The 11532-nt window shown below is 32.9% G+C and overlaps 1 protein-coding gene across 1 annotated transcript; it reads right to left on the bottom strand.

Annotated features, from left to right (window-relative positions):
- Positions 1-2212: 2212 nt before the first annotated feature.
- On the bottom strand, positions 2213-9732 carry LOC124368797 (small ubiquitin-related modifier 3). Its single transcript, XM_046826180.1, has 3 exons — positions 9509-9732; positions 5086-5205; positions 2213-2958 (listed from the first exon to the last, which is right to left on the bottom strand). The coding sequence occupies exons 1-3, from the start codon at positions 9524-9526 to the stop codon at positions 2803-2805; spliced, it is 294 nt and encodes a 97-aa protein (XP_046682136.1). The 5' UTR covers positions 9527-9732; the 3' UTR covers positions 2213-2802.
- Between the last annotated feature and the right edge of the window lie 1800 nt (positions 9733-11532).

Below are 11532 nucleotides of genomic sequence, written 5' to 3'. Positions count from 1 at the left end.
TGGTTCAACAATACTCCATGAATAACAGTTTTCTCGGTGGGCACTATAATGCAAGTGTTCTGAATTTAAATTGAGTCAGACTTTTAATATTAACTTTTTACTCTTATTTTTTCTTTCATAATCTATGATTGTAATGTTTGAAATTTAGTGAAAAATAATATACAGAAAATACTTCATACATGTGATTTGGTGTAAAATATTTCTGCTTATTTCAGTTGGGGTATGAAATGAAAATGTAGAGGCTGACGATCTGTAGAGGACTTACTGAGATTCAAGGGACTTATCAACTTTTTTCTTCATCACCAGTGCCTAAAATCTTTCTTCAGTCATTTATGGATGTAAAATGTTGCCCACACTGTTAGTCCACAACATAAACAACATCGGGTATGGCCTCTTCCAAATGTGTTCCTTATAATTTTGATACACAAACCACCATTAAAATACAAAGAATAAGGTAATTTATCATACTTCAGAGCAATTACAATTACAATAATCACAAGCTCATTGGCAAACTGCTGACACCCTACAAAAGCAACTGCTCCACCATGTTTGCAAAATTTTCACGCACTAACTAAATAATTAACCCTATGCACTCGAAGGCAATATATAATCTGTCCTTGGAGCAAGCTCTACAACACTGGTCAATGCCATTTTTTCGGAAGCATGGATTAATTTTTGCTGTAATGTTTTCTCAGCTCATATGTCCAGCTCTACTGGCCAAGATATAATACGTCTACTAACTAGTAAGGCCACTAAACATAGCAGTTATTTTCTAATATTCTTTTTGTTTTATAATGAATGGTGAGAGCTGAAACCTACAGGCAGCTTTAATTTAAAGTAATTTTTAAGTAAAGTAGTTAATTTTAAATTAATCTATAATTATTCTCTAAACATTGACTGTGCTAATAAGACAAATGACGTAGTGAACCTATACACTGAAGTGCTAGAAACCTAGAAAACATGTGCTAACTATTCGTGATCACACATAGGTACGTATTTTAAAGTTTTATTACGTAAAAAATATAGACATAAAAAATTTTTAAATAGTTCATGTCTCAGTATAATATAACTGTAAATGCCTACTTTATAATATGTATTTACATATCTTTTTAAAAATACTCGTATAAGTTAAATTTCCCAAAAGTATGTTTATCTTTGTATTAGAAATATTCATTCAAAATAAATATTTTTCATTTCTTCTTTAAATATTTTAAATTACTATTCAAATAACGCGGAGGAAATTGAAAAATAATGCTTATGTAGGGAGGCAAACAATAAATATGGCTACCGAGCTCTTAATGAAAGTAGCATGGCCATCTGTACTGGACATATGAGTTTCGAGGACAAACTACAGCAAAATAACGTGAGCTGTCTGCAATCTTGGCGTGGCCAGTGCTGCTGGCCTTTCGAGCGCAAAGGGTTAATCAATACTGGATCTGAGGCAGTTGACCATTGGTTTTCGGAGGGTCAGCTACTTCAGATAAAAACTATTCAACATGTTGTTTCTTAAGTTGTCAATCATCCAATTTATTCTTTGTTTTGAAATTATAATAAATTAATTATATTTTTGTGCATGGATGACCTGAAGCTATAGTAAAGAACCATTTATCATATTTCTTCGGGTTAAGCTATGATGATTGTTAGTATGATTATATTTATTAGTAAAATTATTATTTATTCAAATGCAATTTTCTGATAGCCTAAGTTCCACAGGTACAGAGCCTGGTTCATTATTCAATTAATTTATTTTAGTACCAACACTGGATTTAATTTATTCCATACTCCGCTCGACTTTACACATTATTATGTTATTCCTACAGTAATAATTGCTCCAAAAACGGTATTGCTGTATTTTGACTTTGATTGGATGAAGATTGTAAAATACTCAAATGACAAAGTATATTTATAATATATCAATTATTGATATTAATTCTTTCATAAGACATATTTCTACTTCATTGTATTATAATGTGATTGTAAAGTGCAATCAATGTTTTCTGAATCATTACATTAATCACTTACCAGCAATTTAATTGAGTTCATTAACCCATATACTGCCAGGTTTTCTGGTGGTTCAATCTCAATAGTGGCCCCTACTAAGATTTCTTCAGGCAATGCACTTGATTTTGCATTTCTTCATTTCAAATTTTTATTATAACCATCCATGAATTTAATTAATACACCTGACATCAATTGTGGAATAAAACTCATATTGATACAAAAAAATTATTTATTTAAACTAAAACATATTGACATAACTGTAAATAGCTATTACAGGGCTATCCACACATTTTCAACTTGACCATTTAAGTTCATACGACTTCCCACAATTATACAAATGAGATTTTAAAATACAATACAATTTTATTTAAGCACATTACATAATCTAGTCATCAAACATTTACATTTCAATAACTTTTGTTTAGGTGGAAAATATTTGAAAATTACATTAAGGGACACAATATCAAAACAACAATCAGCGGTCAATTAAAGCAACTAACTTAGGAATGATTTAAAGACAAACCATACCAAAAATCCTCTTTAATACTTCTGAGCAATAAATGAATACAAACTGAAACGTTCAAGTATTACATTTATTAGTTACAATGTTTTTTATTTGTATATTTAACCAATTTAATATGCATACAGAACAGCAGTATGTGTACAAGTTGTCATCGAACAAAATTTAATATTAAAAAGAACATGTATTTATGGTCTTGATAACTTGAAAGGAATTCACGAGACCATAGTATGTTTCAAGTCTATATTAATGTATATTACAATAATTCACAGGTTTTTGTGTTAGAGTGCAGGCACTGTTGGCCAATGGTGGCCCCCGGTCTGTTGTTGGTAGACTTCGATAGTATCCCCCTCTTCCATCTCCAGGGTTAGGGGAGTGTCACTCTCATTGATAGCTTGACCGTCAAATCGGAATCTCACCGCCGCCATTGCCAAGCCCTGAAACATTAAAATTGTCTATCACAATTTTGCAATGGCTTGATTTTTTAATTTGCTCTTGATACCAGTGTCTCAACACTAAGCAACATTTCCCTTAATAAAAATAAATGATAATTATGATGTTTGTTACATTATTTACAAGCTTGCTACCAAGTTATAACTATTTTAAGTCTATAACAATCTTTAATTGTCTCTACTTTCCCAAAAATACTTCAATCTTAAAAGTAGCAATCAATAGAATCATGTGCAGCCCTTTACTCTCAGGACAGCAATTTTTTATGGTTAGCGCATGGTAGTGTCCAGGGCTCTTCCCCACATAATCCAAGGTATCACAACCCACCAAGACGTCGTTGAAGAAATTCCCATGGCCTCTTAATAGGTAAAGACATGAGTGAGATATCCCTAGATATCCATGTCCCACTGAGATGTCGTTGAGGAAACTCAATAGGATTTAAAATACTTAGATACAAATATAAAATAACTCCATAGCAAAAGTAACAGAAAAATTTTCCAAAGTGTGACCTTGAGATTTGTTTGATAGCATTTGCTTTTTCAGGAACAAATCATGACGTGTTCTTTCAGTCCAGCTTTGTTAAAATCTACCACAAACTTTTAATGGAAAAAAACCACCAAGTTATATCAGTACCACAGGAATAGCTGTTGTAACAGCATACAGACATATATGTATTTTCTTTTACTGTGTACACTACAATTCGCGAATGTGCAGTAATGCGTAAGCGTATTAGTTTATGGCAGTCAGGAAACAATCTGGAATATTTCACACTGACAAGAAACCAATAACTTGTAATATTGATTTATTGCACCTTTTCGTCAGGTAATGTATGGGATGACATGCGAATATAGACTTATACCTGTACTAATGATGGAGCTTTAATAAAGATTTTCAAACAGAAGAGGGTATATATCAGATACATATTATTTCAGTGTTCATAGTCTAATTTGACTACTTCACTCAAAAAGCATCTACTTTTATATAGGATATATTATAGGGATATATTTTTCTAAGGTGATCTATTTGATTAGTGACAAAAACAATCTAATAAAAATTAATTTATAAGTTTTAATTTAGTGGTTAGTCCACCTATGTTAAATAGTCAAATGTAATATTGCACATAAAAAAAACTGTAAAATATTTACATTATAGTGTACAAAAAGGAGGCTAATGTTTATACATAATTGAACATCTATGGAATCCTCTCCAACCAAATCCACTGAGATCCATATTCGAGAAAATTTGCACGCCCACGAGGTTCGCCGATCGTCTGTGAAAACTAGTAGCCAGTGTGAACAGTTCAGTGCTTTCCCAAACACTACTATTACCCGGGACTTCGAAACGCTGCTGTCAAGTATGATCTAGTAGTAGTGGCGGTTGTTTACGATATCGCTCATAAACGCAGCAATTGACCAGCTAACGCTCACTCGAGTAAACCGCTCCATTTAATCTGACACAGTAGTAAATAGCGCCGTCAGATTGCCACGAGTCGCAATTAGGCTTGCGCGATTCTCGCTTACGTATGAACCAAGAGATCGCTTACAAGAGTCATGGCTTGACACATGTTGATTCATTTAATCACAAGTTGTGGAGCTTTTCAAGCTTTGTAGATTAAATTCACGGCTTATTTAAAGTTTTTTCACAGTAAACGAAATTCACTGCGCATTCCCGGTTTCACAATTGTGTGGGGACCCTGTTTTAAGACTACCTACATTTTGTTTGTTTGAAGATCACCGTATATTAATATATTATTAAAGTTTATAAATATTTCACGATTAATGGTTCTATATTTGGTTTGTATCAATCTCTTTCTTTTATACTGTGAAATAATACCTTTTTGAATGAGACATTAAACTGAATAAAAACTTCAATACATCAAATCATAACTGAGTGACAGTGAAGACGTGGAAAACCAACTAAACTACAACAATTCCTTACTCTACAGAAACAACTCATAATTTTACACATTTCAATATTCCATAAAGTATTAGTTCTTCGTTGACAAACGATTTTACTGATTGGTTATGTCAGATCACTAGTGAGTCCGTGAGACAACGCCCCAGGGAGTTAAGACTGAGTTAATACTATCATATTTAAACCTGCTAAATACTTACAGCACGATCACAGTAGGCATTCATTAGCTTCCGTAATGGTGTGTGTTTCTTGATTTTAAATTGGACAATCGCATTATCCTGGCCCATTACCTTAAGGTTGATGTGTTCTGTTTCTCCCGCCTGAGAAAAAAAATAGAAACTTGTTAAAAAAATTAAGATAACTGAAAACATGTATAATTGTGATTTAAATCTAACTTAAGATAAGTGATTTTAATAACGTTTAAATTATGACCGTGTCTACACAAATTTAACATCTATTGATATTGTAAACATAATTTGAGTGATATTTATGAAACAAATTAACAAGAGTATTCGGAATATTTTTACTTTTTCACTTGATCAAATTTTTCCTATACTCTTAAAGAAGAAAAATGTATTTTAAAACCTTAAAATATCACTAGCTTTAAAGTTTTAGTAAAGAACGTTAAGATTGTTCATTATAATGACTGATAAAATATAAATATGGGCTCAATGCATTGAAATTTGGTTCTTTCAACTTCAAAATAAAATATGTATTGCAGTAGGCAAGAACTATTTGGATTGAATTTCCAACAGATGATCCTGTCCCAAGACCCAACAAACCTCGAAAGCCTGGTATAAATTTGCTGTGTAATGTTTTGGGATTCCCTTCAATCACATCAGCACTTCAGAAATGAAGAAGTTAACATAACAAGATTTTCACTATATATATATACACACGAGGTGTGTTCAAAAAGTATTGCGAATTTTGTGTATTTTCAAAAATTATTTATTTATTCATGAATATCTATTTTGTCCCCTTCAAAGTAATCCCCCTGGGATATTATACACTTATGCCAACATTTTTTCCAATCTCAACATTTTGACATTTTGCTTCTACTGATTACTATACTAGATTAGCGTAGAACAATATTTCATCAATATCAAACAGAATTGTCTTATCGCAAACCCCTCCCCATCCTCAGACAGAGGTCAAAGTCGAGCGGTCTAGTAGATAACGTGATTGCAGTGTCTCACCGCCCGTTCAACTGGTGCGTCGCTTTGTTGTCGCCGTGTTTTACCTCTACATTTCTCCAAACACAAAAATTCAACAAAAACAAACTTTACCAAACAAAAACTTAACTCTTTATTGAAAAAAACACACAAAACTTGTTTTTATTCTTTATCACACTCCGCCACCCAAAATGCGAGTGCCTCCGGCCATCAGCGCAGGCTTCGGCAGTGCCCTGCGCTGATGTCAACAAAAGAAAAACATCCCTCGAGATAGTACCTATCAGTAAAATATCAAATTCTAGAGGGGCTGATCAGAAATATAAATTGAATTGTAATGGAAAGGCAATTATATACTGTGCAAAAAAACTTAAATAATCATGTGATGCCGCACGGCCTGCCGTAATCGGGATTCTCGAGAAAGATAAGATAACAGCGGCAACAATACCGATCACAATACCTGGAAATGCTTATTGATTGATGGAATGTTAGTTCTGTTACTCAACTACATCATTTTATAACGTTCTAAGTTCATTGAAAAAGTTTAAGCGTTGGGGGTATATAGCGGAATCTGATCCCATTAACAATTGATGTTGTAAGTTTGTAATTAAAGAGTTTTTTTTTTTTCGTTCTATCATGTTTGTTTCTATAAATTTATATTTTTGTGTTCTTCATACTAGTGTGGTCGGTATAATCCCAAAGTACCGATTAATTATTTTAACAATTAACTTAATCTATATTAACAGCTGCAATCACTTTCACGTAATCGTATTATTATATATATCACAATAATAATTATTATTAATTCAATAATTATGACATAAACCATATGAATTATGGGTCATAATTATTTATGAGTTTTCCTGTTTGATTTCGTTCTGGTTAGTTTATTATTTATGTCATTTCTTATTTATTTATGAGTTTCCTTATACTCCTATTTTAATTTAAAACATACAGTTGTAACTTAGGGTTATATAGATACTTTTATAGTAGAGAATTTATAGTATGACCGGTGACTTCGAGATGCGCCGTAGGCAAAGACGGAACTAAAGTGGTGGGGGGTGGAGCGGCTCAGTCTGTTGCCGTATTTAGCCTTGTGAACTTCGGTCTCCAGTCTTCTATACGTGCCGCCCAAAAAACATTCGCTTGTGCCAATTCACGAGTTGTAATACAATTTGTGAATTAATTGCGTTGTGCTCATTACGTTTTAAGTAAAGAGTTTGAGATGGATCATAATGTAAAAAGTAAAATTGGAGGTAGAAAGGTTATACACGGTCAAGCAAGAGAAGTGCTTCCCATTTTATGAAACGGGAAGCAGAAACCAACACACTTATAAATTTGAAGAAAGTTCAACAGCGTGTCGTAGAGGCAACTGGAATTTCTGAAAGTACGCTGAGACGAATTTTGAAGGAGGAAAAAAAATAAGTCCAATTGGCAATTCTTTTAGTACGCCCAACAAAGTAAGAAAACTCAAACATACTAAAAGTAATCTGGACAATTTTGATTTGGGTGTAGTTCGAAGAACAATAAATAATTTTCATCGACAACGGGGTTTTATTATGTTAACTATTGCGTGTGGATAGTTGGCGTTATTGTTATTTTAAGTATACATCATTAAATTAACTTGATACAAGTTGGTAGATAAAACTGAGTTTTTTCTTATTCTACTGTGTATATTGACAAATTAATTAACCAGTTTTATATTAATTTTTAATTTAGCAGCTAGGCTATGTCAGTTGAAAATTTTGTAGTGTATCTACTATCGTAAATCTTGAAGCTTACACGGTTAGTATATGATAATTTGAATTTTAATGGCTAACAAAGCGTAACAATTACAATTCTGAACTGTTGTTGTCGTTGGAGATCAAGAATAATATAAATTCCTACCCTTTCTTACCACCAGGTATCTCTACTGCGAACTCATTAAGAAGGGTGAGCTATGAACACAATTTCGGCAGAACATAGTCATTGTTAAGATCACGTACATCCGGTCCCAATATTTCCAAGATTTCCTGCATTGAATTCCCCATCATAAAAGTCCGTCGCCGTAACTTCAAAAGAGTCTAGAAATGTTCAAATATTCTCAAGGTCTCCTATACTAAATTGCTCATCATAAAAGACCACCGTGGTAAGAACATAAGGGTCTAGAAATGTTGGCAAACACTACAATATTCGGCTCCCGCCACCACTATGAGCCGGGAGCCGAAAACTCTCAGTAGGGTTAGTAGCACCGTATTCCCTCCCCTACTTTAGATTGTGCCCCCACGCGCTCAACTCCTCCACTCCTCACGCGCATCCCACCGGTCATGCTATAACTTCCCTAGAGTATATCAATTGATAGTCTATGATTTAAGATGCGAATATTAGGTATCGATGATTATATTCTTTGATATAAAACAACCGGGTCCCCTTATCATATCCTTCCCATAAAATTATTTTGAGCCAATCTGCATATACATTACCATTGTGACTGTAGTTATCACTATAGCCTTCTCCTACATAAACGAAATAACAACAGCTGGTAATGACGTAACTAGTCTAAATAAAGAAAGCTGGCAATTATTATTTATGAATATCTATAGGTCAAATGTTGTATTCGATAGTCTCGATACTTAAATTGATAGTCATAATCCGATTGTGTTGGTGGTCGCTTATTATACTGTAGCCATAATTAATTGGTTGACCCATTGACATGGATGTAATTTTTACTTTATAGGCCAAGGTAGGATTACATTTTAGTTTAGCTATATTTTTATACATTAAAATGATGATGAATAAAATAAAGATTGCCAATTTCACTAATAGGCTCTCATAATCAGAGAAAATAAAATGAAAAATCTTCAAAATCAATGACCCTTACTAACACATTAGATAGAGATATTACTTAGTGTATAGAAACACTAAACAGCCTATGATTACCTATTACAGACTAAACCTAAGCCTGTTACATTAAGTGGAACATATTTCACAAAGGCTAGCCATTAGTATCGAGGCTTATTTTTACTCCAAGTAGTGATTCACAAAACATGATTATATTAAATAGTATATAAGTTATTTGATACTCTAAATTAATCTGTGTTTTAGTAAACCAATATTCAAGATAGACTATGAGGCTAAAATATCACATAAAAACTAAGCTTACTTGTGAATTAGCCAATGCTTATCAGTTCTAGACTAGGCTAACAAATGGGACTCAAAATTTCTTGGTAAATATAAAACTATTTAAGTTTAAAATAAACTATTTTAGACTGAATGGCTTATACAGCGGCTTAAAATTGTTAAAGAGAAATACTGTTGTATAGAATCTGAACTTGACAATTCTCGTTAAAAACCAAGTCGGCAAGACTTAACATCATAAAGCATGGCATTTGACAATAACGAGAACCCATAACGATTTACCCGATAATCATATTTAGTCCACATATTGTGGTTATAAACTTGGATGATTACTCACTTTCTTATCTTCAGTCATGGTGTGAAATTAGCTATTTGACTTAAAAGTAACCAAAATTTATATATGTAACGTACACTGGTAACGCTGTTACTAGTTCACAAAATGGACGCTGGAAATGCCGGCAAATGGGATAGCTAGTTACTACACGTTATAGAGGAGAGACTTTTAGAAAAGATTAATTGTATGAATACTTCAATCATATATCAACAGTGAATTCATAATTTCAATAAATTTAAAACTAATAAATTATTTAAACAAAAATGTTACATTTTCATAAGTTAATATTTTTTTTACTGATAAATAATAATTACAATTTATATGCTAACAGACTGAAACTATTAATAGCGTTTAACCCTTTAGTTCAAAAAACAGAATATAACATAAATGGATTGGCTACTTGTTTCCCTGTATCCTTGAATATGTACTTTATTTAACACATATTCATCTTTTGGTATATATATTCTAAGACAGTAGTAGTTCTTTATTACAGAGTTTGCTATTTACTTTACTGATTTTGTTCGATGTTTTATGAAAGAATACTATATTACCAAATTAAGAAAGCTAATATTAAATGATTACAATGAGGAAATTGACAATAAAGATGAGGGACATTCATTTCAATAGAATAGATAGTTGGATTAGATATAATACACAACTCTTTGATTCATTTGGTACTATTATAAGATATCGATCATGAGTGGTAAATGAAAGCTAGGGATAGAAAATGGGTACCTTCCAGGGCCGGATTTAAATATAGGTACTTTTTACTTGGTTTTCCGACTGTAGGGTCCAGGGTTAGGTCAAAACGGTTACAGAAAAGACTACAATTTTTGTGAGATCTAGCAAAGGGTCCACCTATTAGAAATAGTGCTGCAGCATGTTTAGTATTTTCTAAATTTGTTCGGATTGACTATTTATATATACAAAGTTTGGGAACGCATTATGCAGAGGCGTCATCGTAGTGCAAAAGCCAATTTTTGGTCTTCCACAAATCCGGGCGTTTCTGGCGGATTGCTTCGCGCAAATTGCACATAACTTGCAGATAATATTCCATGTGCAGTTCTACCCTGTGGCAAAAACTCATGATGAACCACGCCCTCCTCTGCAATCGAAAAAAAGTAAAACTTTTACATTCGACCTAACTTAGCTTTTTTGAGCTGACTCCTGCGGTAGCTTCCGCATATTATGATCATATGAGCTTTGGTCATAACCGTAAACTTATGATTTGTCTGAACTGTGTGCTCGGGCTTCCGGTACGCTGGTTGTCGTTCAAATCTCAGTCCTCTGAGAACGTTTCGTACCACCGATAAACGTTGCGTCGGTCCAAAATAGCTTCTTCATAAGCCACAGTCAACATTTGGAATGCGTCCGCGCATTTGATTTCGTTTCGCTTTGAGGCCTTTTTGGTCATTAATTTGGTCAAAATTGAGGTGGTTTCCGGAATAAGGGCCCATAAGCCGTTTTTTATTTCGAGAAAATCAAGGCAAAACATTTATTGTGCGTACAATTCATTGGAAAATTACTGTATGGTATTATTGATGAGAATATATTTTTCCAACGATTTTAAGTGTAATTTTTATATGACGACGATTAACATTATTTTATTTTCAAAATATTAATACAAATTTGAATCTTATGTGTCCTTTTAAATAAAAAAAAACTGAAATATTAGTTTAAAAAATTAAATGTATACAGGAATAAAACTTTTTAATTAAAACATTCTACAAGACATATGTAGCCTACGTTTAAACAGAATTAATCTTTTTCTTTTAGGATAAACTCAATACAGCCACTGTCTTCATGAGGCAAGAACTGAAGGAGACTCCTCACATATTCCTCCTTTGCTTCTGCAATAGGTACTAGTTGAAGATTTATAATTCTTAATGAGTTTATGGTAGGAAAATACTTGAATGGAGAGTACATATGGATATAGCCTGAGGTGGCGTATTTCGAAAAAACGTACTTTCTGTTTTTAGGAAAAGATTCTTTTAGGAAAAAATTAGGCAGGGCTGATTCCCAGTCCC

Source organism: Homalodisca vitripennis, chromosome 1 (assembly GCF_021130785.1).
Source record: "Homalodisca vitripennis isolate AUS2020 chromosome 1, UT_GWSS_2.1, whole genome shotgun sequence".
NCBI classification, from domain to species: Eukaryota; Metazoa; Arthropoda; class Insecta; order Hemiptera; family Cicadellidae; genus Homalodisca; species Homalodisca vitripennis.
Note: the sequence above shows the minus strand (reverse complement) of the source record. Positions and strands in the feature narration are given on the sequence as shown.

Coding starts and splice junctions, on each gene's coding strand:
- LOC124368797 (XM_046826180.1), bottom strand. Junction 2,959..5,085: donor ATGCCTACTGTGATCGTGCT/GTAAGTATTTAG, acceptor TTAATGTTTCAG/GGCTTGGCAATGGCGGCGGT.